The following is a 26,973-nucleotide window of genomic DNA, read 5'->3' as shown; positions in this document are numbered from 1 at the left end:
TAATTAAAGAAAAAAATTATTCGTAGGTACTTGAAACATTTGCATCATGTATCTAACAATAGTCAACAATGAATTGGACCGGTGCGTAGACGGGAGGGTGTAAGATCAATACTCACACTAATGTTCATTTATTACACACACAACGTATCTAATTGATAATCTATTTTTAATGAGCTATTAACTAAATTTTTGGCTATAATAGTTTTGGAGAAAAGTTAAAAAATAGATATTTTGGGACTGTTCACGCCGATGTTTTTATGGATTTAAATCGTTATACTGCTTAGATGTGATATCAGATCTCTCTCATTAATATTTTATGTTAAAGCTAGCTTAATTATCCACCTACTCATTAAAACTGAGTTACATTTTTATAATTTTCTTATTCAACAAAAATTTTTGAAGTTGTAAAAATTCAGACTTTTTTTATTTCAATTACCATACTTACTTGATTATTAAAAATCAAGAAATCAAAAAATTACTGTATATTTTAACTTTTAATGTTTTACCAAACTTCTAGGTAATATCTATATGAATAGATTATTTAAATTTATACTAGATACCTAGCTTTTAAGATAATATACTATTTATTAAGTAATTATTGTGTTTATAATTTAAAAAAATATGTAATATATGTAAGGATTACCTATTGATAAATATTTGTAGATTGAAGTATAGATCTTATATTGATAAAATTATCAAGTATAAATTATAATTACTTTAATATACTTAATTTATTTACTTATATCTTTAATCATAGTATTAAAATAAAACAATTAAAAAACTTTGTACATACCTATTGGCAATAACCTATACAAGTAAAAACAGGTTATGTATTATAGACTATAACTAAATAAATAGGTACTAATTTAAATTATATATAATTCTTTATTTTAGAAATTAAAACATAACTATGATAATGCCAGTACTATAATCTTTATAGCACTGCTATTGTACATAAATAAAAGAAATAATGTATCAGGTATTTTGATTATAAATTGTAATCTATTTAAATAATTTAAAAGAATATAATTCAACGACCATAATTCTACACAGAATAAATATACAAAATTGTTTGTAATTAGTATTTACTATTACCTATTTTGATTTCTATTGATATGAATATGATGAAGATAAGTGTATGAGACAATAATTTATAACCAATAAAAATCTTTTAGTTGAAAATAATTATAATTTATATTTTTTTTAAATATTTTATTGGTTATTCAATATGTGTTCTAAATCATATTTACAGTATTCACATTGAATATAATTAATATTAGTATATGTTTTAGATTACATTTAACAAATAATGAAATAAGTTTATTATTACCTATCATAAATCAGAATGGTAATTTATTATTTCTAAGTATACATATATTTTTTTAAGGACATTTATACTTCTCATTCTCCTCAATTACCAAACATTTAGATTAACTTAACAAATTTAAAATATTCTATAGAAACCAAGGGTAAAAAATAAAATATTATTTATTTGAGTAACTGTAATTTTTGATATACCTTCTAGTCTACCACACAATACTAATTTATAGATAATATAATGACATTTTAAAAGAACTTGTTGACATGGAAATAAATCACAATGGAACTAAAATTAACATATTTTTACATACTAACAACATTTATAATAGTATAATAGAATTATTAATTTAAATTAATTTATTACTTTATGATGCCATTAAGTTTCCATAAACCAATATAGAGTATATTGTATATTATTTTATTTCATAAAATAATTATGCAAGATCATAATATGAAATAAATGTTCCATTAAAATTACTTCTATAAAGAGATCATGCCAATATGAATATTTGCATCATATTCTGTATTTTAAAATTTTAAAAAGAAAGCAGTATACTTATATTGTATTTTAAATAATTAGATAAATGGTAAGAAATAACAACTAGCTCTTAAAACAATTAATTTATTATAGTATAGATAAATCGATAATGTTCAGAGAACACACCACACAACAATTATCACAAACACATAATGATTATGGTTTCAAGGGTTAATAAATTTCACGTTTATGTATGACATAAATGTATACAGTTTTTGTACACTAAGGTAAAAGCATTGGGTTTTAATAAATTATTCAAAAAGGTAATAGAAATATTTTTACTTGAGCACTGGTATTTTATAAATAAAAAATAATATTATGGTTTTAAGTTAATCAGTTTAGGGCAAAAATGTATATTATTAATGTACCTACTTTCCAAAGTTAAAAATTTACATACAATCAATTTAAACATTTTAAACTAAAGAAATTAACATTTCATTTAAATCTTCAATAAATTAATATAGAACATAACATGTTAATTGATAATATACATCATAGTTAAAGTTACAATAAGACATTAGGACATAAGCATAAGTAATAATGGTCTGTAATCAATAAGTCATTAATAAATAAAATATGCAGCTTTAATTTAGTATCTGAATATATTATAGATAAATTATAAAAGAACTAATATTTCATAAATGCAAAGTTAGGATTAACTACTTTATGTCTGTCATGAGATTTAAAAATATAAATTGTGGAAATTCATTATATATCATCTATGCAACATATTTTATTTATATATTAAATAAACACAAATACTGCTGACATAAAATCCAATAACATTATTATTAGATATATTAATTTTGTACCATTAAGACACATAAAAATTCAATTGACATAAGTTACATCATTAAAGTGAAAACATTATTTTATCTAAAATTTATTTAGTTAAATAATGGTGTGTACAATAATTACATAACCTAAATAATTTATTATTTTTATTTAATTGAAACAGATAAAACATGTTTTGATCACAGATACAAAAAAAAATAATAATAATAATTAATAAAAATAATAATAACAAATAATGATTAAAATAGAAGATAAATTAACTAAAACTGTCAACTGAAAGTAAGTTGATAAACTAGGAAACATAAAGATAGTTTACATTAAAAGTCCAAACAATTATCAGATCATTACATTACATTACAAAAAAAAAAAAATTACTAAAAAATAACAAAATTTAAACTTAACATATACTATGTGATGAATTAACAAATAATTACATAATTAAATATGAATCTAGAGATTATAATAGGAAATTAAAATATCAAAAGGACCATGCTCGAAAAAGACATATATTTCGTTTAATAAATCCAATAGATTTTAATGAGTTACGAAAAATTATATTTATATTTAAAATTATTTATTTAGTTACTTGAATATTTCTAAACTTTACTAATGATTTATAATTTTAACTTCAACTATTTACAGGTTAAAAATTGAATTTATGAATTCATAATAGCTTGGCAAAAGTAATAAAGAATATAACTCAAAATTAAATATCAAACGACAATAAGAGGATGTTCATTAATTTTCTACCCACCAAACATACTATTAAATGTATCTTTTATTAAAGTATGGTCCTTAATATAGGCATAACGATTAAAACTGTATGTTAAAAAAAATACATGATAAGTTAATTATCTGTTACTAAGACAAGAAAATTTACTATTGGCTGACATCAAACTTGACATTGAACCCCTGTGAAATATATAAAAATAAATAATGTTAATAATAAATAAAGTAATAAATGGTTAAATTCAATGGATTAAGTTAAGATATTGATAACATCATCTAATGTGTTTCTCAATTACAAATGTAAACACAATATCATTACAACCAAACACTTTGTTTAAAATATAATTTTTTTTACTCCATATTTAATTTATAATTACCGATAATCAGCAGATTTTAACATTTCATAGTAATACATGATTTTGGCTTTAGTATGATGTCCTGAGCTAATTATTAAGCTATCTGACGACCAATACCATTGTAACACATATGTTCCACTTTTAGTAGTAAGATGAGATCCTTGAACACTCTCACCATCATGACATAATATAGTCTGTTCTACTTTTTCATAATGTTCTCCTTCTTTCCAGCCCTTTTCTATAACATTTAGATTACCTAAAACATGGTTTATACAATATTTATAGTAAACACATTTTTTCTTGTTAATATAAATATTTGATAATTGGACAATGGAACAAATAAAATACATATAAATTATTATATCATATATTGATTTAAATACCTCTGGCACAGCTGAGAAGAGTTGATGGCTGAATTTCAATTAATAATCTTAATACATTAAAATTAATATCTTGTCTCATTACATCAAAATCCCATGTTATTACTGAACTAGATTCCTCGACATCAATAAAAACTTCATGAGCCTTAAACCAAATAAATGTATACATATTATAAAAATTATTATAACAATAATATCTATATAAATATACAAGTCGATTCAAAGTTGATAAATTATTTTCAGCAAATATTTAAATATTAATTTGTCTAAATATCTGCAGCATTCAATCGACAGGATTATCAATATTAATATTGTATACTTATTTACAAATTATTCTAAATTTCTAACACATACTTAGTTAATAGGATACAATCTATTTAAGACTATTTAGGATCCTATTGTTAAATAGGCTTGTAACTTTAAAGGTTGTGATTATAATAAAAATGTGAGTAGCATATTTAACCATTAAAATGTACGCAAATAGCATACTTTATTAAAATTTTGTATTATTTTGTACATATTATCTGTGTTGGATCACTGTATATTATTATAGTAATATTTTACCATCTATACTAGTATTATATAACTTGACATATATTACTCCTGATGTTAAATAATTGTATTATAAAATTAACAATAAGTTCAGATGACTTTGTCAAGTGTAACTTTATAAAAAAAAAAAATGTTTATAAATACTGATACATATTGAAATTTTAATGAATAGTCTCTGAGTAATTAAACTTTATCTAGTAAGGATAACTATTATAGTGGTTAAAGGTATTTTAGTGTTCGTACTACAGGTTATTACATTTATGAGGCGTTAGTAACTACAGTCACAAAGTTCATCATTGCGTTGATAGTCGATAAGAAGTTTATTACATACGACTATATGAAATAAGAAGTATTATAAAAACCAAAAACCACCCAACTGAAAAGCTATATCTCACTAGAAAATTAACAAAAAATAATAATTTGAACGTTAAAATTCATAAAAAAAAAAAATAGCACTATTATTTTAGTACATTTTGAATATAGTTTTCCATTTAAAAATAAATAAATTATTATACTTCTATGATTTTTATAAATTAAAACATTCTTATTAATTACTATAATTTTAAAATAACCATAGCTTCTATATCCTTAAACCTATTAAGGATTATTATTTATAGAACATAATATACAGTCAAATAATTTATAAGCTAATAACTATTTGTACATATTAGGATACTCATTAAACTGCATCTAATAACAAAGTATTTGAAAATATAGTTAAGTTACTTAAAAAGTCCTTTAACTAGAATTTGAATGAAATCATAATTAAAGGAAAAAACGAGGGTGAGCATGCTTGGTGAGTCTTCTGTAATTAAAAAATATACAAGTTAAAATTACCTGTCCTTTGGTTAGTGTAACAGATTGATATATACTATCTTCAGTAATTGTACATGCTTCTTTTTCTAACTCTCCTTCTTTTAGATATAAATTTTTAGGCACAAAACCGCCTTCAGGAATTTTAACCTAATTATTAAGAGTAGAAAGACAAGTCATATAGTAAAAGTAAATTTAATTATTTAAAAATTATAAACAACATACTTTACAAGGACCTCCAAGAAAATCAGGCACATCATCTTCCGTAAGAAATTCGCTAAGACCACCAGATGATTGATAATCATTACCTCCATAAAATAGGAACTTTTGACGTGTTGTCTCATCTAGAAAATTAATATCAATATTCATTTATAATAGTAAAGAAGCAAATGCAAAAATAGAATAAATAAATATTTTTCTTACTGATAAATGTGCTCACTAAGGTCCACAAAACTGGAAATACTCTAGGTGCACGAATTATAAGTACTTGCCCAAGTGTCTCTGGATAATTAGATTCTACAATTTCAATAATTCTAAGCAATGCACCTACTCCAGGTCTCCATAAATGCCTCATATTTAGCCCTTCTAAATCAACCAATAAACCCCAAGTTGTTATTGGTTTACCAGATGTATGAGTGGCTTCTTTTGTTAATTTTAAACCTTCTTCACAAACATGCATAGCCTAAACACAAAATATAAATATTATAATATATAATATACATATTATATCAAGAATCGAGAAAATAATTTTAAATTATCTGCTTCATGATCATAAAATAAATTTATTTAATTATTATTAATTCACAGGATATTTAAAAAACATTAAAATGTATTAGTTATTGATAATAAAATTTTAGTTTACTTGTTTAAGAAGACAATCTTCACCAACTGATTTAAGAAGACCTTTCACATCCATTTGACCTAAACGTAATATATACAAAGGACGTCCCTCTAAACATTGAAAAAAAAAAATATAGATTAACAAAAATAAAAATTTTTTTTTTAAAAATAGTTTTACTTAAAACTAGTAAAAAATTTGACAAGGAATCTTATATTAAGATTTAAACTTTTTAAAATTAAAAAAAAAAACAATCAGCATAAATATTTCTGTATTTCTATTTTATTTTTAGCTTTTCCTAATTTATATAACTATTTTCAGTATAAAAATTTGAAATAATTTTACTGCTCCAAATGTGTTTATACAAAAATAATTATAAAAATAAATGTAAAACATGCCATTGTAAAACCAATATATTCATTGCCCCAATGAAGCAATGAGTACTCTGCTCAGAATTTAAAATTATTAGTGATTGTAAAAATAATAAACTTTATTAGAACATAAATCATTAAGCTATTAAAAGAAATTTATTTTTTAATTAAAACCTGATTTCTTTGAATTAATTTATTGTATTAATATACTATGTTAAAAGGAGATACTAAAAACAGCATGTTAATTATTTTCTAAAATACCTAATTATCAATTAAATTAAATCTGTTGATTTTTTTAAATTTTTTGGAAAGCTAATGGTTTGTACTGTTTGTAGGTATCTCATATAGTTTTTATAGAGACCTTTATATTTTCTATTTAATTTAAAAGTCTACACTAAACTTTTACAGTATTTCTTAAACCACGAAAACAATGATATATTCAAAAAACACATTGTATTCAGTTTATTTCTTACTTAACTCAAAATCTAAGACATAGCACTATGCATTAGTTGCTAAAGATATTTATTTGAGATTATACTTGTAATGAGCATAAATTATTTTATGTTACATTTTACCTTTGTCATGACTGTGCCAACCACAAGGAAAATATTTTTTAATTGCTTCAGGAAACTCGTGCTCTGATAATATATTGTCAATGTTATGTTTTTTTCGCCATATCAGAGATTGAGATAAATTTTCTCTAGCTTTTTCAATGTTGAAATCAGTAGCTCTCAAAAACCGCAATAAAGTAGTATCACTTGGTAACTAAAACAATATTGTTTAAAAATAATAGTAGTTTTTCCTTATACATTTTAACAAATATATATGAAGTTTTATTTAGTGGTCTTTTGTTAACACATAAATAAATATTAAATAATTTATCACTATAAATTACTTTTCACATTAGTGAATACATATAAAAATAACTTCTGATAAATATAAACTACTCTAGGATGAACGATGTATAAATAAATACATATTTTAAAATATCTATTTATGTTTATAGGTAAATAATGAATAAACAGCTATAATTTGTACATACAAAATAATAAATAATTTAATTAAAATGTATATTTGACATCATTTTGAGTCAGATCGCAGTTAATATGTTAAACTATAAGGATTATTATTTGTTTTTTTTTTTTTTTTTTAATATATTATATAGTTCATAAATACTTATTAATTTTAAAAGCCATTAAAAATAAATAAATTAATGAGTTACTTAAAATTGAAAATTTTATTCTAATAAAAAACAAAGACAACATTAAAAAATAAATCTTTGTCTTCATCAAATGCTGCAATTCTATTTTAAATATTAAAAATATACATTACACGTTATGTATACAATATTTTTTAAATTAATTAATCAAACTCCAAATATAGATAAATTTTACAATAAAAACACAATATACAAACAAAACTAATAAAAATATTACCTTAGATTTTTGTAGTTGAGACAATTGTTTCTTGAATTGCACTAATTTTGATTCTTGTAATGGTGTCAATTCTCCAATGTATCTTTTAATATACTCATCTTCTAACCATATTTTTGACTGAGAATCTAAAAATATACAAACATAAACACTATAATCAAAACTTCTTTTACAACATATTTTTAAAGTATATAAATGTAAAGTAATTCATATAATAGAATAATGCAAACAATGTCAATATGAGTAGACATGAATTTAATAACTTTACCAGCAGTTGTTGGACTATCTTTGCTAAGACCAATTGGACTTTCTTCTGGGTTATTCAAGTCACTATAAAATAAAATTGTAATTACAATATTATATATACTTTCTCATACAAGAGTAAACTTTAGTCAGACCACCATAAATTACTTTATAACGTTATCTTATCAAAATTCAAACTAGGCAATTTTTGGAATAATAAAATAAAATTTTAAAGACAGTGGCACTTGGCAAGTTATACTTCGATCCATTAGTGTCTCTGAAAACCCTAGCTTCTTAGGGTTACTCTTATATGAGACAAAATAAACTTAAATGTATAGTAATTAAATAAATATTTCATTATATAATATAAAATAAAATAATGATTGACATTAATTAAGTAGAAAATTTTAATAAAACCAGTGTTAAATTATATAATTATAACTTATTAATTGTTTTTATCAAGTAAACATGCAATTTAAATCAAGTAATTTTAGTTTGAGTTTAAAGAAAATTTATTTACTTATCTTTGTTATTATGAAAAAATTATCTATTAAGTAAGTAAATTAAGTAAATATATGAAATTTGACTAACCAAGTTTGATCACCTCCAGTAGGTATCCAACGAGGAATATTAATTATTCCATCTTTTTTTAATTCATCAACATAAAATTCTATTATTTCTTTACCCTTAGAAATATTCTGAATGTATTGCTTCATACCAAGTTTTTCCATGGTTGACTCAAAACCCAAAAAATATTTTATATCTAATAATGCACTCTGTTCATAACATGTCCATTCTGAATTTTCCGGATGAACCTGATAAACATGTGATTAAAATGAAGCAAGAATATTCTATTTATAACTATTTCATATCACTAAATATACATTTTAATTTTTGCATTTTCAGAAAAATGAACTTTAGAAAATGGCTATCTTTAATTTTTTTGAAAATAATTAAATAAAAAATATATTTTGTAACTTTTTTACCAAAACATTAAAATAAATTAAAAATGAAATATTTGTAATTATTGTCCCTGTGAATCTTATTAAAAAACCAGAATTATAATATCTCCATTATTTCAGGAGATATCGCAATGGGTGAATCCTCACAGGACACTGTATATATACAGTGATTCTTTTATCATGAACCACTCATTATTTCAAAAAGTATTCATGTTTTGAAAACATTTTTTTACATTGTTTCAAGTTGTTAAAAAATCAACATTTTTATTAAAAAATTATATTTTTAAATAAAAATCTTTATATTTTTTTTTAAGTTTTTTATTTTTTTGAATGACAACAATTTTAATTTCATATTCCAAAGCAGAATAACTTTTTGAGTATTTTGATACATACAAATTGAATTTAGTACGAGTAGTTTACGAGTTATATTTAAAATTTAGATAAGCAGAGTAGTGGACAAACATTTTGTGGGATAACCCCGTACCACTCCACACCGCGCATCAAAACTTTAAATACTAATAACTCATAAACTACTCGCCCTAAATTAGATTTTTATGTATCAAAATGCTCAGAAAAATATTCTACTCTGAAATTAAAACTATATATAAAGATTTTTATTTAAAAATATAATTTTTTAATAAAAATGTTGATTTTTTAACAACTTGAAACAATGTAAAAAAATATTTTCAAAAACATGAATACTTTTTGAAATAATGAGTGGTCCATGATAAAAGAATCACCCTGTATATATTTGAAATAAAGGTTAAAGTAATTTTACTAACATAAAATTAACAATTAAACGGTTAGTTATTATTAATAGTGTTAATAATGATTACTCATATATCTGAGGTCATTCATACATTCAACTAGTAAGAAACTTTAATAATAAAATAGAAATTTAAGTTTCTATTTAAAATAAATATTCAAACACGAAAGTTACTCTATTGTATAACAGATTTCAATAAATTTGTCACTAAGAATAGTAATGAACATAATAAATTTGAATGAATGAAAATGAAAATGATATATTTAGAATATGCCAATATACATATTTTTTGAAAATTTCAAGAAGCTATGAATAACCCCATACATTTTTAAACTTTAAAATAAACAAAACATTTTATTAAAAACTGGAATTAGTTACATATTTTTTTCACAATTAATTTTGAAAAGTACTAGAAATTTTTGATTCTAAAGTAAAAATTTCTACCAGACACCTTCGCAATATTAAAGATTAAATAATTTATTCAGATCTAAAAACATAATTGTTTATTGTTAATCCAATATATTATTTCTGCTCAAAATCTAATGATCTAACAATAATTCAAAGATAATATGAAATATGTGTTTTGATAATACTATATTTTTATTGATATAACCTACACAGCATCCTCAATGTTAAATCTATTAATTTTAAATAATTGCTTTAATTTGTTACTTGAAATTGATATATTAATGTAGTCAATATGCCAATAATAATAGTAACTTACATAGTAACGACATTTTTCTAATACATTTACACGCGTTGAAAATGTCTCATTTGTTGCTTCAATATTTAAACAACGTTCTCTCAAATCTAGTATATTTTTTTGAATAAAATATACATAATCTACACCAATAATCTAAAAAATAAATGTTATTACACGTACATGAATATTAATTAACACGTTTTAAGTATGGCAAACCTTTTTTAATAAATATGGAGCTTCAACAACAAGTTTACATCTTCTTTCAGTGGTTCTGATTGAACCATCATTTGTTGTGGTGTCGGCTGTTACTTCACTTCCAACGAAGACCGGGATTAACGGAGATGTCGGAAATCGTCTTTCATAAGCCTTCATCAAAAATTTATTAAATCTCAATGATTTTTAACAGCAAAATTACAATTTTTAAATAAGTATATTTTAGTTTATAACTCTTATGCACTGACTGCAATACACTGTTGTACTTACAGCCATTACGATTTCAAATGGATACTTGTAAACTCGCACCGGCGATTGGTATTCTTGGACCATCTTAGCGAGGAATAAAAATCAAAAAACAAAAAAAGAGTAAAATCAAACAATAAAAACGAACTCTAAGCTAATTGATTATCCATTAAAATTTTGATCAGTAATTAAATTATTCAAACACTATGGTTTATTTTATCACTATAATCATAATCAATACTATGACGTAACCGATATGTTTAATCTATTTTACGAAGGGGATCAGCTGATGATATTGCATATGTATACCAAGGTATAAACAAAGGCCATCATTATTCAGCGCCTTTCTCACCGTTCCAGGGTTTATAAAAGAATAAAAGATTAAACCAAATATGAATTAACACTTTAACAGTCAACTGAACTAATTTAACGAAATAAAAAACTGAATAAATAAATAAATTACCAAAACACTATAGTATGACTGTATGAGTTTGCATAGACCTATAAAGTAATATGGTATGGATACTGTCACTCGATTCAATTAAAAAAAATTATTTTTATTTTAATTATCATTTTTGATAGATTTGATTTTTTTAGAAAACATTCAATTTTTAACTACAACAAAAACTCCCGAATTTCTTAGGGTCCTTTAAAAATATTAATTGGTGATCCCTGCTGTAGAAACTCGTATAACTAAAATACTAATGAAAAATAACTACCTATAAAATAGATTAATATTATCGAATTAAAGAAGAAAAAAAACCAGACGGCTTCAGTTATAAATTGTCAATAAGTAATTTATTTTATCACACATTCACACAATTTGATTAGCTGAACATTTATTATAAGAATAGTTTCTAAGAGAGAAATCAAATAGTTCACTAACCTCTTAATGGAAATGCATAAAATAACTTTTGATATTAAAAAGTGAGTCTAGATAACCCAGGATAAATTTGTCAACATAATCCATTTAAGCATTCCCAAGATTGAATGTTATCTTCTAGTTCTATAGGTATAAAATATTAAACTATAATAGAAGCCCCGCCATGCCCCGGTGCAACTCCTAATAAATAATAACTATTAGCCATTATAAATCATTAATCAATAACAAATAATATGTTTATTAATTAACACAAATTAATTTAAAAGATTAGTCTGTCGTGATCCATGATCAATATATTTTAATGGTCTACTGTATAACGTTAACTGTTAAGGTTCAAGAAAAAAAAAAGTAATCTCTTTTTTATGGATTCAAGATTATAAACTTTTGTCAACAGTAGATTAGGTATCTAAGAACCTAAAGCAATGACTCTTTTGTTCTCTATTAATATATGTGAACATTTTTTTATTTTAAAGAAATTGTAAAAACATTTTAGTTTTTAAATAATTATTTGGCTATTTCAAAAATAATTTTGTAAGATACCCACAACTCACGAGCTGGTTGAACTGCTTACACCTCAAGGATATCATAAATACATCTTTTATTCTGTGTTATTACTTATAAGTTACAATTTCTGAAAAAGAAAGTTTTGTTTGAAAAAAAAAAATTAGTTTTTATTTGAGGGTTTTGTCAATAGCTTGTTATTAATTTGTAACGATCAACTGGAAAATAAATATCATTATCTTTTTAATAATCACACAATATTATTTAGGATAATATTATTGTTTACCTAAGTACCTGCCAGGTATGAACCATTTTAATAATTTTTAAATCAAAGTAATTAGATTTTTTTATTATGTACCTACATAGGATATACAGACAAAATAGAATGATTGTACAACTTACAACATTTATATTTTTTATAATTATTAAATTCATTTTTATATATTTTTTTTTTCATAATTTACATAATATTATAATAATTAACAATTACATATAATAAAGGATAAAGACAATTCACTGAAATATTAAATTCCATTAGTAAGTATCCATTAAAAATATCAAAAAGTACCAATTTCAATATTTTAATATAATTTGTAAATATTAATTTTGTAATACTATTTATTTTCTAAACGAGGACATAAAAGAGTTATCATTAGCAGCTGTTAAGAAACGGGAATGCTCTTCATTTACTTCGGAAACCATGGCACTTAAATTTTCTGCGTTATGCTCTATGTACTGTAATGCTGTCATATGACAGTTCAATATTCGACAAATAGTATCCAGCTGAAACCAAAATTAAATCAATCATTATACAAATATATTTCAAACGCAATTATTTTATTTATATCAATTTAATTTAAATTATATTTACATCATCATCCGAATCTTTTTTCGAGTTGGCTTTGTTTAAATTATTTACTATTTCTTTAATATCTCCTGACATTTGTTTTACTTGGTTATCGATTTCTTGAGCAGCTTTATATCTATGAACAATATTATTAGGTTAAAAATAAATAAAAATAATAATACCAAAAAATTTAAATAACGTACATTGGTTCTCTTTCATTGTTCAAACTACTTAATACTTCAGCTGATTGTAATTCTTGTTCTAGTGGAACTAAACAATCTTCAAGTTCTTTTTGCTGGGATAACAAGAAATCAAGTTCATTTTCAATATCGACTTGTTCTTTTTCTTTTTGCTCCAGAATATCATACAATTTTACCAACTATAAATTTATTTTTATAATTAATTACTATTTTTAGTTAAATAATTCATAAAAATTACTTTAGTAGATTGATTTGTTAACATATTATCCCAAACAGTTATTTCATTTGCTTGATTAAGAAATTGTTTTTCTTGATTTTCTAAACTGACAGTCCAGTTGTTAATTAAATCGATAAGCTGTTGGAAATTAGTCGGTTGAACTGCACTGGACTGGGTATCTGATCTGTTACAGAAATATATTAATTATATTTGTCAATAAAATATTGAATTTAATACATACTGTGAGGTAGCAGGTGGAGCTTGTGTAGTAATTGCTGCAGTCGTTTGTATTGCAGTAGCTTGGGCTGTGGTTGTTGCAGAAGAGTTCAATGAAAATCCAGTAGTGCTTGTTGTGCCTAATGAGAAACTAGTAGAAACTGCTGGAGTTGTACCTAAAGAGAAACCTGTTGATGCTTTAGTTGTGGCCAATGAGAAACCAGTAGGTGTTTGAGTTGTGGCCAACGAGAAACCAGTTGTTGCTTGAGTTGTAGCTAATGAGAAACCAGTAGATGCTTGAGTGGTACCAGCTAACGAGAAACCAGTAGAAACTGCTGGAGTTGAACCTAAAGAGAAACCTGTTGACGCTGGAGTTGTGCCCAATGAAAAACCGGTAGATGCTTGAGTTGTAGTTAATGGTAAAGCAGCAGGTACTTGAGTTGTGCTCAATGAGAAACCAGTAGATCCTTGGGTGGTACCAGCTAACGAGAAACCAGTTGACACTGTTGGAGTTGCACCCAAAGAAAATGCTGTTGATGTTTGAGTTGTGCCCAACGAGAAAGCATTAGGTGCAGGAGTTGTACCTAATGAGAATCCAGTAGATGCTGGAGTTGTGCCCAATGAGAAACCAGTTGATGGTTGGTTTGTACCACCCAATGAGAAACCAGTTGATGCTTGTGTGGTACTACCTAATGAAAAACCAGTTGATGGTTGTGTGGTGCCACCCAATGAAAAACCAGTAGAGGCTGGCTGGGTGTTACTCCCTAAGGAGAAACCAGCTGAAGGCTGAGTTGAACCCCCTAAATAATTAAATAATTAAGTTGTGATCAGTAAAAATTCTATATAAGTTTGAAAAGTGGGAATTGCTGATAAAGTAAATCCTGTGATGCTTAAGTTACAGTTTTATCTGCTGAGATACTAAAATATAATTTATTTCTTAAGACTTAGCTAGCAAATCAATTCCAATAACAAGACAATATATTGTATACTGTATATTTAATAAAGCAGCAACAGTAATTAATCTTACAGTATTAACTTATTATACTCTACCAGCAATGCCTGTTTCTTAAATATAAGTTTCAAACTTCTGTTTTAGACACAATATGAGCCGCCAGTAGTGACTTGGTGGTATATACTGGATGGGGTTCACCAAACTCACCTCCCAATTTTGTTTTTAATAATGGATTTATTTTAATTCTAATTTTTAAATATACCTACTAACTTAGTAACATAAGAACTATAATATATTAAATTATTTAGATTTTCATACCGTTTAAGGAGTTTGCTGTAGTAATATAAACTATTTTTTATCAAATGAGAACCAACTTTTTAATGTAAATTTTTATTAAGCAGAATACTTTTAAAAACGTTAATTGATTTAAGTCGAAATTTGAATGAAGTTAGTTACCTATGTATATATTCTAAAAATAATCCTTAAAAATAGTTCTACCTAGTATTTATTATATTTTAACATTTTTACAAATTGTATAATATTGATTTAATAATAACTTAAGTTTTCAAATCATCATAATCCCCATAACTTCCAAAGTATTATCATTTATCAAGAACCTATTACTCTTAGTACACTAGGTCAAAATCAAAAACTACTTGTTAGAATCAAACATTTTAATTTAGATCCATTAAAATTAAAAAAAATAAGTTAGTATCTTCATAGGATATTCTATCAATGGTACACACAATGATTAATAATTTAATATTATAGTTCTCAAATATACTTAAAGTTTCCATAAAATAAGAACTTAAATATTCTCTATTGGCACATACTTATGGTACACTTGTAATCTAAAAACCGGTTCTAACCCAATATTTGTAAATTGTAAGTAATATTTGTATTATAGTATACAGATCTGAGCTCTAAATTTATAATATATCACTAAATATCAATAATTTATAAACTATGTTAATAATATACACATTTATATTATATATTAATCAATGTACAATCATACAAAATTGAAGAATAATACTCAACTGTATACGGTTAACAAAAAAAAAGAAAGAAATATATATATTTAAGTAATTATTTAAAACTGTTAAATTGAAAGGCTAAGAATGAATACAAATTTTGATTATATGCAAAACTGTTTTTAGATAATTATTTATTTTTAATTGTGCTATTGTTAAATTGGTATTCAGTCAATTGTCACCCAAAAAATAAGACATTATTCAAACATAATTGGTGACATTTAAAAATCACATTTATGTAAGTATATTAAACATTTATTTGTTAAATATTATTGTCAACAATTATATTATGATCGTACAAAATACCCTGGAATCTAAATAAATACTTAAATTAGGTATTTTTTTAAAATCGTATAGGTAATCTGACCATTAATCATATTATTATCTCTTTTAATATACATAGTTTTTCGTTCATTCAACTCAAAAGAAGTTCTGCTCCTACCTTTTTATGGATTAGGCCATGATTATGCACCATTTTACATGCTTAAATTGTCCATTTTTTACTATTTTACTGGTTTTGAACAGTTCTTTGAAATACAATTTTCTTATTTCATTAATAACATAAAATTTATCCATTTTGTCCCACATAATAAAAACACAAATCACACAACAAATATGAATCAAATTATAATTAATTGTTAGGAGGAATTAAAATAAACTTATATAATTTATGAAATACCTTGCAAAGTTCGTATAAGAACCTCACGTGCGGCCACTGTGTCTTATTAATAGGTAATCAAATATTTTATCAACTTACACGATGTATTGGCAGGAGTAGTCATTGAAAACATTGAAGGAGTTGTGGTTTTTGGTGTTCCGAAATTGAAACTCATGTTGAAAATAGATAAATACTTCTAAGTTTTTAGGTTTTTATTCTCCCAACATTCATCAATCGCTAGTAACCGCAAATATAAAGAAAGTAACAAAATAACAATTACGAGTATACTACACTAAGCCAGCCGCAATTCCACAAGCCCGCGAATAGCGATAATAGCAATTTAGTTGTACTGATATCTAGTACATATATCATGGTTATAAACAGTGGTCGAATCAGGTTATGGTAGATGGTAGCATGGTAAATCGTTACAAAAAACCGGATTCTGATATAGCCGTACCCATGGTGGATACCTTTGGCCACAGACTATATTTCATATATATAGTGTATATATAGTCAGTGCCTTGGCCGTACCCACTTACTAAGACAGCTAGCTCTAGCCATGATAAAGTTAATCATAATTCATAGCTACTATAACTATAGCTACTGGCTAGTAGTATGTATTATTATCATGGCTATTGGCTGATACATTATTATTAAAGATTTTAAAATACTATATTGTAATTTTTATATATATGTGAGACATACAAATTACGCATAATATAGTAAACAGTAGTTTAATACGAAATAATAATAGCTATTATGTACCTATTTATTTATATGTATGTCTATGATAAATGATTAAAGTATATCAGTAAAAAACAATACAGAATAGATCTACCTATTTGTGATTATAATTAATAGTATTTATAGTACAAAAGTTACAAATCATGAAACTAAAATCCCAAAATGTGAGTTAATTTTTTTCTGAAACAACAATTGGGGAACTTTTCAGTTTCTTTAGGTATTTCAGGTTATATTTTCATTTCATTACTTTTGTATGTAGCAGTAGCGGATTTTATTTTTCTTTCAGGGGGGGATGAGGAGGTAATATCTTTTTGGACTAAAAATTCTACTTTTAACTCTACTCACTTTGGCCAATACAGAGGAAAAAACATATATCTAATATTAAAATTTGTAGGTAAAGATGTAAAATAAATAGTTATATTAGATAATTAAAAACAAATGTTTATGATTGTCTAAAATACAAAATTTAGATTTTTTTCTTCATTGATGCAAATTGATTTATATTTTCAGCTGATGTATTTGAGACCAGAACCATAAACACACTGAACTTCTATACAGATTTGTGAAATAAATTATTATTTATAGGTAGCTTATGATGTCTAGATAGAGGAGGCATGGCCCCTGTGGTCTCCCCCTTAAGGCCTTAAACACTGCTCCTGGTGTGTAGTAGGGTTGTAGAGTATATCATAAAAAGCATATAAAATATAATATAATTATTTATTAAATTTAAATTTACTATCATGTACATTTCTGAATTCTTTCAAAATCTCCATTTATCCTGCAGCCACAGCAAGTAGTACCATAGACTGCATTAGTGTATTATAAATAATAAATTATAAATTATAATAGCCAATAGTAGTCACTCATATAAAAAAAGAAATAAAGAGAAATCTACTATAATATGCACCTTGACAGAAATTAATAAAATATATTTGATGTTGGATATGTGTTGGTAGTTAAGAATTATTTTTTAAAATGTATTTTCATTTTTTAATGAATTTTATAATAATGTGAAACTTGAAGTTAAATAATTATTAACGTATCACATTAGACATGGAAAGTAATAATTGAAAAGAAAAAAAACAAATTGATTTAAAATACAATATCTTGGTAATTTATTAACATGGTATATTAATTAAAACATTCAAGTGATGTAATCAATATTACAAAATATTTAACAATATTAACATTTGTTAAATAGGTATTAACTTTTATTATTTAGGTTTAATATCAAAAGCTTCAAAAGCGCCTTCTGAAGGGTCAATTAAACATGGGAAAGTATTCACTGGAGGAGGTGGACTCAACCTGAAGATTGGATCATAACGTGGAGGAACTAAAATTAAAAAAATTACATATAAATAAATTATATAATATGTTAATAAGAGTATACTATTAAATTAATATTTTATATCAATGATATCATACCTCTTACATAAGATTTAGTTCCATTATCTTCTAGTATATCACAATCTATAAAATGAAAAATATTTTAAATGTTTAAATCATTATATAAAAAATATATATATTTTTTAATTTATACAAGATACACAATAAGTAATTTTGTGATCACGAATTTACGTTAGCAAAAATTTAATTTTTTGTTTTTTTTAAGAATTTATTGAAATTTATTTTAATTAACTATATGACAAATGTATTATTTATACATATATATGTTTACTTAACATTAAATCTATATTTAGGTAACATTTGAGAATTTTATTATACTGCTCCCCTTAAAATTTTATCTATTTGCGCCAAAAAAAAATAATAATAATATTGTTTATATTATTTAAGAGAATAAATAATAATTATTACAAAATTAAAGAATAAAACAGTAAATATTTATGATAAAAACTCAATTGTTAAGCATAAATAAGTTATAAGAACTAAAATATACAAAAAGAAAATATAAATATGCAAATACATAATCATAAATCATAATAATATAAAGATTACTTACTTATATTTTTTTCCACTTGTTTACCTTCTTTATTCAGTACAATAATTTCTTCTATATCATCAGATTCTTCATTATCTAAAAACATTGCATATTTTTAAATTTGATATATATATATACCTTAGATTTAATACCTAGTATGTATTAGATTGTATCAGTATTTTTATACCTATGTTAAAACTAATATTCAATTAACTATCTATAAAGAAAATCGCTTATTTTAATTACTACTAAGCAAAACTAAATCCAATAATGAAATCTATTTTTTGTTTTAAAATATAAAATGTAAAATTATATAATTATTTATTGATTTTTCATGTATTACCAGATTGACCAAAATATTTTTATAATAAGCGTTAAAGTGATTTTGCTATAGTTTGAAGGAGAAGTGGTTTGAATATACACATTTTAGTGCAGTGCACAATGAATATATTAGTAGATGGGTGGTTTGTTGAACATTTGGTGACTACAAAATATAATTTTAATTTTCAACAAAGTAATGGAAAGTAATCAATGATAGTGGTGGTTAAAATTCAATCAGTATTAAGTCAACAATTATTTTAATTATAAATTACGCTGAAAAGTGAGTAATGGCATTGATTAAAATTTATAAATAGTATAATAGTAACAGTACTATTTATAATCAATGGTAATGGGTATCTACACTATGTATTTATGGTACACTATGGTATATGTGTCGCACCCTCTCCACTTGATGGAATTGTTCATTTCATAAATACTTATGTACTTTATAAAATGGAAACCATTTTTTTCTACTTGGTGAAATAATTATAAATTTCATCTGGACATCCACTCGGTAAAACAAAATGTTATATTAAACTGTCATTGGTTGTAATAATACATAAACCATATATCACAGTATTAATATTTTTATATTATTTAAATTAATATTATATTTTAATTATATAATATTAAATATATGAATTGTTTTAACATTTTGTAAGATTTGGTGAAACAAAATATAATATAAAATTATTATCATTTTATTTTAACTTACTATTTTACGATAATTGTTATCTTATTTAATCTGATATTAACATTTTGTTTCACCAAGTGGATGGGCCATTTGATGAATAAAATTACACAATATGAAATTGTAGTATCCGTTTTGTGAAATATGTCTACTTCATGACATTTTTAATTATTTCACAAAGTGGAAAAAAATGGTTTCCATTTCATGAGCTGGATAACTTTTCACGAAATGGACTATTTAATCAGTTTGAAGGTAGAAATAACAAATGCTCTGATGAAATTCTCTTAAAGATAAATACAAATTAAAAATATTTTTCAATAATAGTACTTACTGTGTATAATACTAGTTTTTACATCATCAGAATAATTAATGCGAGGTATTTTTCTTAGTTTACTATAAGTTTCTGAAGCACATCTTTTATTCTAAACATTTAAATTATTAATATTAAATTTATGTAAAAATAGTTTTTTATTAATCCATAACTAATAACTAAATTAAAAATACCTCAAGTTGACCAAATGCTTTGAATGAAATAAGATTCATGTTAACTGGCACAGTTTTAGAATTAAAATGTATCCTAAAGGGCATACTGTTATCATATGGTTTAATACTATAGTTTCTATTAAATTTGGTTCTTGGTATGGAAATGCTAGCTCCTCTAAGGGCTTCCATAGGTTGTACAGTAAATACCGATCGTTTTTCTTGTTTATTGGAGATTTCACTACTCAATAAATACATGTAACGAGCAAAAGATTTTTCTTCCTTGAGCACTTTAAAATCACGACTAAGAATCTGAAATAAAAATTATTATGCATATTACATATGATATTATTATAATTTTGTATAAAAAGCTTATATTAAAAATTTTGTTTTTCTATATTAATATAAAGCTATGTAGTTGAAGTTAAGTTATTTATATGATATATATGATAATAGTATAATAAGTATTAAGTACCTAATTGAATGTTTATTTAATACAGTAAAAGGAGGAGGTATTAGCATAGACTATAGAAATACAAGTGTATAACAACATTCAATTTACTTTTTTAAAACTAATAAGTCCTTGAGTTTTATTTTTTATTTATTTGTATGACTTATAAATTTGTTGAATCACAATTATGCCCTGGTAATGAATAGCCAAAAACTTAAATAACTTAATTATTGATAAACATTAAATATATTTTAATAACTACAGTCTATACTAAAAGAGCATGTTTTTAAAGTTGAACCAGATCTATTGTAAGTTAATGTGATAAATGATAATCATTTTTGTAAATTTTAATGATCTGAATAAATATAAGTAATAATTCTATTTTGACTTTATCCAATTATTTAAAAATATTAAAAACAATAAAGTTTTAGATATAGTTATCCTAATATTAAACTTTTAAGTTGTAGACTTGTAGACTAGTACAATTTAGAATCCCAAATAAATAGATGTCATCTGTTCAAATTAAAAAGTGATTTTGGCGACAGAATTTTTTACATGTCCATAGCTTAAATACTCAACAAGCGTGCAAATAGTTGACTTATTATGGGGGAGGGTAGTTGACTAATTAATGTTGCCTAACTGCCCAATAAAATTGGGTCACCAAGCTTATTTATTTCACAATTTTTTTATAATATGGATAGAAGTGGATTGAAATTTCATTGAAGTGGAACAATTTGAAAGTTGTTAGTTGTTACATTTATGTATACAATTTTAAATATTATCCAAAATTTTAGTAAAAAAAACTTAATAAGTTAACAGAAATATTTTTTATTTTTTATTGAACCACAGATTAAAAATATTATATTAGATAGTTTGATTATTTTCCACGATTATGTTAAAAAAAAATATTGTTACAAATTTAATGATAGCAAAAATGAGATACAATCAACAGATGCTTAAGTTGTCATTTACCTAAATATGAAATTGTATCAGCTTTAATTTTAAATGGTTAAATAAAATACATAAAAATATCATACTAAATTAAATAATTTAAACCTAATGAATCGATATATTAATATATATATATATATTATTTATATTTAATATATAACTCACTTCTAATTGCTTATCTAAAATATCTTCTTGCCATTTTAAAGTTTGTATTTCTTCTTGAAGTTTTGTTCTCATTCCAGCAGTCTTATCATCTTCACTTGTTTCAACTCCCCTAATAAAAAAATAATAATTTTAATACCTATGTAAAAATAATAGTTAAATTTAAACCAAAGTCTGTATAATATAAAGTATTTACCTCCATCTAACTTGATTTTTGGTCTTTTTTTCTATTAAACCAATACCTTCTAATACATTTGTAATATCATAAATTCTTCTTTTTTGTTTAACAGCAAGCATTGCAGTAGCCTAAAAGAAGCACATAGTTAATTTAACACTTTAAATAGATAGTTAGTTATTAAATTGTATATATTTTTAAAGAGAAACTAGATATAAAAAAAATGTATTTCATATTAAATCTTTCCCGGTGTTTTTATTTTTTATTTTAGAGTAAATAAAAAAAAATAATAATAAAAAGTCAATTACTTTGTTTAAATGCATTACTCCGTCTGGAGAGTTTCGAAGAAGATCAGCAAACTTAGTGGCCAAGTTACCCAATGATTTTTCTTGTCTGCCTTTGCCTAAAAGCATATCTTCAACAGACAATATTTTTGATAATGATGGGCTTTCCTCATCACTGCTCTCCACAAGATCCATAATGTTTTGATCGTCCATATTTACTTTAACTCAAAACGAATAAATACTTGAAATAACATTTAAGTATTCTATAATATCTATACAGTCACCATGTAGGTCATGTTTAAATAACTATTAAGATAGGGTAAAACTCAATATCGAATGTAACAATTACATAGAAAATTATAGATATAGAAATTATATTTATCCATTATTGACGATTGTTATTGTCGAATTGTTATGTTCTGTGACAAAGCAGCACTAAATACTTACCTAGTCTACAGATAAGAAATAATCGCTTTTATCACGGTTGTTATATTAAGTCTTACTGATAAAATGCAGTGGGGGTGATTTATTAAAAAATATATTACCTACTAATTCCAAATAATCCCAAAAATAATCCAGACAAAGAAAAGATGTGTCTTAAATTGTGTTATTTTAATAACTATTTAATATTTAATGTTTTTCAAGTTTGAACTCTTCAATTTATCTATTTTCTCTAAAATTGTCCATGTTCATCAATGTTAATAACTTTGTAGGTACCTATACAGTTGTTGAGAAAACAATTATTTTAGCTTTCAAGTAACCTTAATATACTGAATATATCTACTGGCGATTCACCAAGCCTCAGTGGCGTCGAACTAAAATTAAATTGGGGGGGGGAATTATTTCTTGTTACCCACCACCTTTTGGCTTTTGCACCATCCATTACTATTAACTATACCTACATAACTTACCAAAACATATAGTACCTACGCTGCGTAGGTATATCGGCCAGTTGTTTATCCCTATTCCTTACGGTCTGGTAAACATAATTATACATTTTTATAAGTTATAACTTACATAAGCAGCTTTTTTGGGTATTGTTGGATCCTAACCACCGAGAAAGGGGAGGGGGCGGTCGCCTTTCTTGGGTTATAGGTTCGGCGCCACTGAACCGACGGACGGCGGCGCGACGAAGATACGGCAAATATCGTTGTATCGTTCATCGTTAACGGTTAAGAAGTAATGGACACTATGGACAGTTGAGGAGATCTAGTTGATTAGCTTATTGATCCTTCACCAACCTCCGAACCTGCACGTGCCCCACGACAACGATTGCGATTTTCCGCGGCGGCTTGAAGGTACGTCAAACGTGTGGTACTACAGTTTTACAGATGTTGTGCCCGAGACGAGCAAATAGCTGCGCCAGCATCCCCGACCACTTTCACTTTTAGTTGAACGCGTTAAGTCTAACGACATTGGCGTAGGGGCCGTGGATATGGGAAACAGCAGAAACGGAATATATGGCGGTGGCGAGTCACTTCCGCACGTTTTTTGGCGATGGTCCGTGTGCTAACGGGGGCGGCGGCCAACGGCGATCTTAATCAAACGGTGAGCGAGCGCGCGGGTAATCGTTAATATTATATAAAAAACGTCATAACGGCTATGGATGACGGCCGGTGTAATGAGTCGGCGTAGACACACCGCATGTACTTACACGATAGTAATGCCAAGACGAGTCGATGTTCGGTTTGCGGTGGGCGGCGGAACAACCCGCGGACGCACAAAAACGATTTGTCGTTCACGCGTGTTCGACAATAGGTATTATCTCGACGTTTTTTGTGACGGACTTGTCACCGCATATATATATGTGTAGGTAATGCTACACGAGCAATCGGAGACGTGCGCATACAATAATCAGTTAGTACCAGTATGTATATGGTGACTGTCAATGGCGAGTCGGCATCCGAAGTGCAAATGGTATTTTCCGATAACGCGAAAAGCGTGCAATTATACAAAGATACAACGTCGCTGTCGCGGATATAGTATAGTTGACGAACCGACGACGTACGTACATTTGTGGTTCTTGGCTAAAGCCGTCCGATGGGACGACAGCGATGCAGGACGGAGGGGGGGTACGATAAGGAGAAGGCACGGAGTTTGGCGATAAGTCACCATAACGCGCGTTCCCGGCACCCCGTGGTGTGACTATATACGAGTTCGCGGGTATCGCACGCTCAGCTATAGACGCGTGAGAGACCCCCTCTGCACGGCGATCAGCCGAACGGCGCCCTTTTACAATCGCGCGGTCCGACAGCGGCGGCGACACGCTGGCTAGCGGTACCGGAGTGGACAACCATACTGTCTTAACGGCACCAACAGTAGTTATGGCAATCGTTACTAATTTACGATGGCTCGATAGTAAATCGTTATACGTAACGATGTGACCGACTGCTTGGTGGACACGAAACACCATAGCTGACGGTATATGTAGTTAGAGTGAGATTGTACTGCAACTGCCTTACACGCAAAAAGGTAACGACAAACAGTAGAAAAGTTGGCGAGCGGCGACGGAACAGCAGGATAAAAACGTACTAAAGCGCTTAACGTTCCCGTAGATTGCCATGAAGTGGTGGCACACTCGGACGCACGTCAAAATAAAAACGGCTCGGCGTGTCACGCGTCGCATCACAGGCGGAGGCTGACGAACCGGCCGAACGTAATCGGGGACGCATAAACATAATACGGCGACCGATACAACAGCAGATCCGAATGGCTAATGGTATTTTGCGATCGTAAAATTATACATTGTCGGCAGTGGCGTGGCGAAGCGAAATATTTTATCGGGCAATTCATTTTTTGAATAACCTACCACCCCTTGATTCTTACACGCAGTACCCAGTATCTACTACCCATGTACAATACTATACACCACCAAAAAAGTGTTACTTTATTTTAAATGCTATAATTAAAGTATTAATTACTACTATGTATGTGTTTTCTTTGTATAACTGCCACCCGGTACACACCCTTTATAAATGATCGGGCAACTGCCCTTCAAAATCACGGTCAACACGCCACTGATTGTCGGTGTCGGAGACGCATCGACAAGATATTGTAAAAGTAAAACAAATAATAATAATAAAAAAAAAAACAAATATCGTGTGATATGGAATTACGGGAAACACAACCAATGGTCAACACTATGCAGTCTTTGAATGTAGTGATAATGATGTCACTATTATAGTTGCGGTGGCACGACGGTACTGAACGAGACCCATACACGTTATATGATGTATCCTGACTGTGGCTGTGGTGACGATATATATATATATATAATTTATTATAATATATCAAAATACTGTGGTGACATCGCTGACATCGTGTCACGCGGACTAAACGGAGCACATTAATTTGCGTTGGTACGCGCTCTGAATGCTGTATATATCATACATATCAATCAGGCGCTTGTCTCACCGGCCGGTAATTTAATTGTGACCGTAACGCTGACTTGTGAAAAATCTCCGCCGCCGTCTTAACGTGTCGCTATCACCGTAATATTTGGTACTATAGTCGGAACGGTGTCGCTAACCGCTCCACCAAGCCGCCAAAGTATTCGGGTGGCCGAATAACGTGCGCATCATTTTCTTCATGTGTCGCAGTCGTTCTGTTTGACGAAAAAGGTTTTCGGTGCCGTGTACGATATTTTCGCAAACCTAATGCTGCGGAACCACACGTTTAACGCCACTTCGGCCGATGTGCTCGTCCACAATAACCGGTGCAATGATTTTTCGTGGTTCGAATCACCACTGATAAATATAATGATTATATCATCGATGACCTCGTTATAACAACAGCGCATTCGACTTTATCGAAGTTGGCTGATTGGTGAACATACAATCAGGGCCGTAGAGAGAAAAGTTCAGGCCCGGGAGGAAAATTCTTAAGGGCCCCTATTAGTGGTTAGATGGTTCCAGGAGATATAGAGTTCCTAATCCAGAAACTCGATTGTGAAGAACAAGAGCTGTGAAAATTTGAAAATAAGCAAAAAAAATTGTTCTAATTATATAAT

The 26,973-nt window shown here is 26.6% G+C and overlaps 3 protein-coding genes across 4 annotated transcripts; all 3 read right to left on the bottom strand.

The window, feature by feature from the left end:
* Positions 1–1,928: 1,928 nt before the first annotated feature.
* On the bottom strand, positions 1,929–11,490 carry LOC132921804 (SEC14-like protein 1). 2 transcript variants are annotated; one of them, XM_060985008.1, is made up of 14 exons: positions 11,283–11,490; positions 11,016–11,165; positions 10,821–10,952; positions 8,960–9,183; positions 8,394–8,455; positions 8,129–8,253; positions 7,268–7,457; positions 6,346–6,434; positions 5,907–6,165; positions 5,709–5,827; positions 5,508–5,633; positions 4,122–4,263; positions 3,760–3,994; positions 1,929–3,565 (listed from the first exon to the last, which is right to left on the bottom strand). In XM_060985008.1, the coding sequence occupies exons 1-14, from the start codon at positions 11,343–11,345 to the stop codon at positions 3,505–3,507; spliced, it is 1,977 nt and encodes a 658-aa protein (XP_060840991.1). In that variant the 5' UTR covers positions 11,346–11,490; the 3' UTR covers positions 1,929–3,504. The 2 variants fall into 2 exon arrangements, with proteins under 2 accessions (XP_060840991.1, XP_060840992.1); XM_060985009.1 differs by having other exon boundaries at positions 3,760–3,976.
* A 1,541-nt stretch (positions 11,491–13,031) lies between these two features.
* On the bottom strand, positions 13,032–17,098 carry LOC132921685 (nuclear pore glycoprotein p62). Its single transcript, XM_060984845.1, has 6 exons — positions 16,866–17,098; positions 14,148–14,922; positions 13,928–14,090; positions 13,693–13,868; positions 13,514–13,625; positions 13,032–13,425 (listed from the first exon to the last, which is right to left on the bottom strand). The coding sequence occupies exons 1-6, from the start codon at positions 16,939–16,941 to the stop codon at positions 13,261–13,263; spliced, it is 1,467 nt and encodes a 488-aa protein (XP_060840828.1). The 5' UTR covers positions 16,942–17,098; the 3' UTR covers positions 13,032–13,260.
* Positions 17,099–18,601: 1,503 nt separating this feature from the next.
* Positions 18,602–23,419, bottom strand: LOC132922493 (transcription factor E2F5-like). The gene is made up of 8 exons (XM_060986051.1): positions 22,989–23,419; positions 22,702–22,811; positions 22,509–22,617; positions 20,966–21,253; positions 20,793–20,883; positions 19,471–19,545; positions 18,936–18,980; positions 18,602–18,843 (listed from the first exon to the last, which is right to left on the bottom strand). Exons 1-8 carry the CDS (start codon positions 23,175–23,177, stop codon positions 18,725–18,727), a joined length of 1,026 nt encoding a protein of 341 aa, XP_060842034.1. The 5' UTR covers positions 23,178–23,419; the 3' UTR covers positions 18,602–18,724.
* Between the last annotated feature and the right edge of the window lie 3,554 nt (positions 23,420–26,973).

Source organism: Rhopalosiphum padi, chromosome 2, assembly GCF_020882245.1.
Source record: "Rhopalosiphum padi isolate XX-2018 chromosome 2, ASM2088224v1, whole genome shotgun sequence".
NCBI classification, from domain to species: domain Eukaryota; kingdom Metazoa; phylum Arthropoda; class Insecta; order Hemiptera; family Aphididae; genus Rhopalosiphum; species Rhopalosiphum padi.
Note: the sequence above shows the minus strand (reverse complement) of the source record. Positions and strands in the feature narration are given on the sequence as shown.

Coding starts and splice junctions, on each gene's coding strand:
- LOC132921804 (XM_060985008.1), bottom strand. CDS start 11,345: ATGGTCCAAGAATACCAATCGCCGGTGCGAGTTTACAAGTATCCATTT. Junction 9,184..10,820: donor TAGAAAAATGTCGTTACTAT/GTAAGTTACTAT, acceptor CATGTTTATCAG/GTTCATCCGGAAAATTCAGA. Junction 8,254..8,393: donor AGATAGTCCAACAACTGCTG/GTAAAGTTATTA, acceptor GTATATTTTTAG/ATTCTCAGTCAAAAATATGG.
- LOC132921685 (XM_060984845.1), bottom strand. CDS start 16,941: ATGAGTTTCAATTTCGGAACACCAAAAACCACAACTCCTTCAATGTTT. Junction 14,091..14,147: donor GCTCCACCTGCTACCTCACA/GTATGTATTAAA, acceptor TTTCTGTAACAG/ATCAGATACCCAGTCCAGTG. Junction 13,426..13,513: donor AAAAAGATTCGGATGATGAT/GTAAATATAATT, acceptor TTTTGGTTTCAG/CTGGATACTATTTGTCGAAT.
- LOC132922493 (XM_060986051.1), bottom strand. CDS start 23,177: ATGGACGATCAAAACATTATGGATCTTGTGGAGAGCAGTGATGAGGAA. Junction 22,812..22,988: donor GAGTAATGCATTTAAACAAA/GTAATTGACTTT, acceptor TGCTTCTTTTAG/GCTACTGCAATGCTTGCTGT. Junction 20,884..20,965: donor AAGCATTTGGTCAACTTGAG/GTATTTTTAATT, acceptor TTAAATGTTTAG/AATAAAAGATGTGCTTCAGA.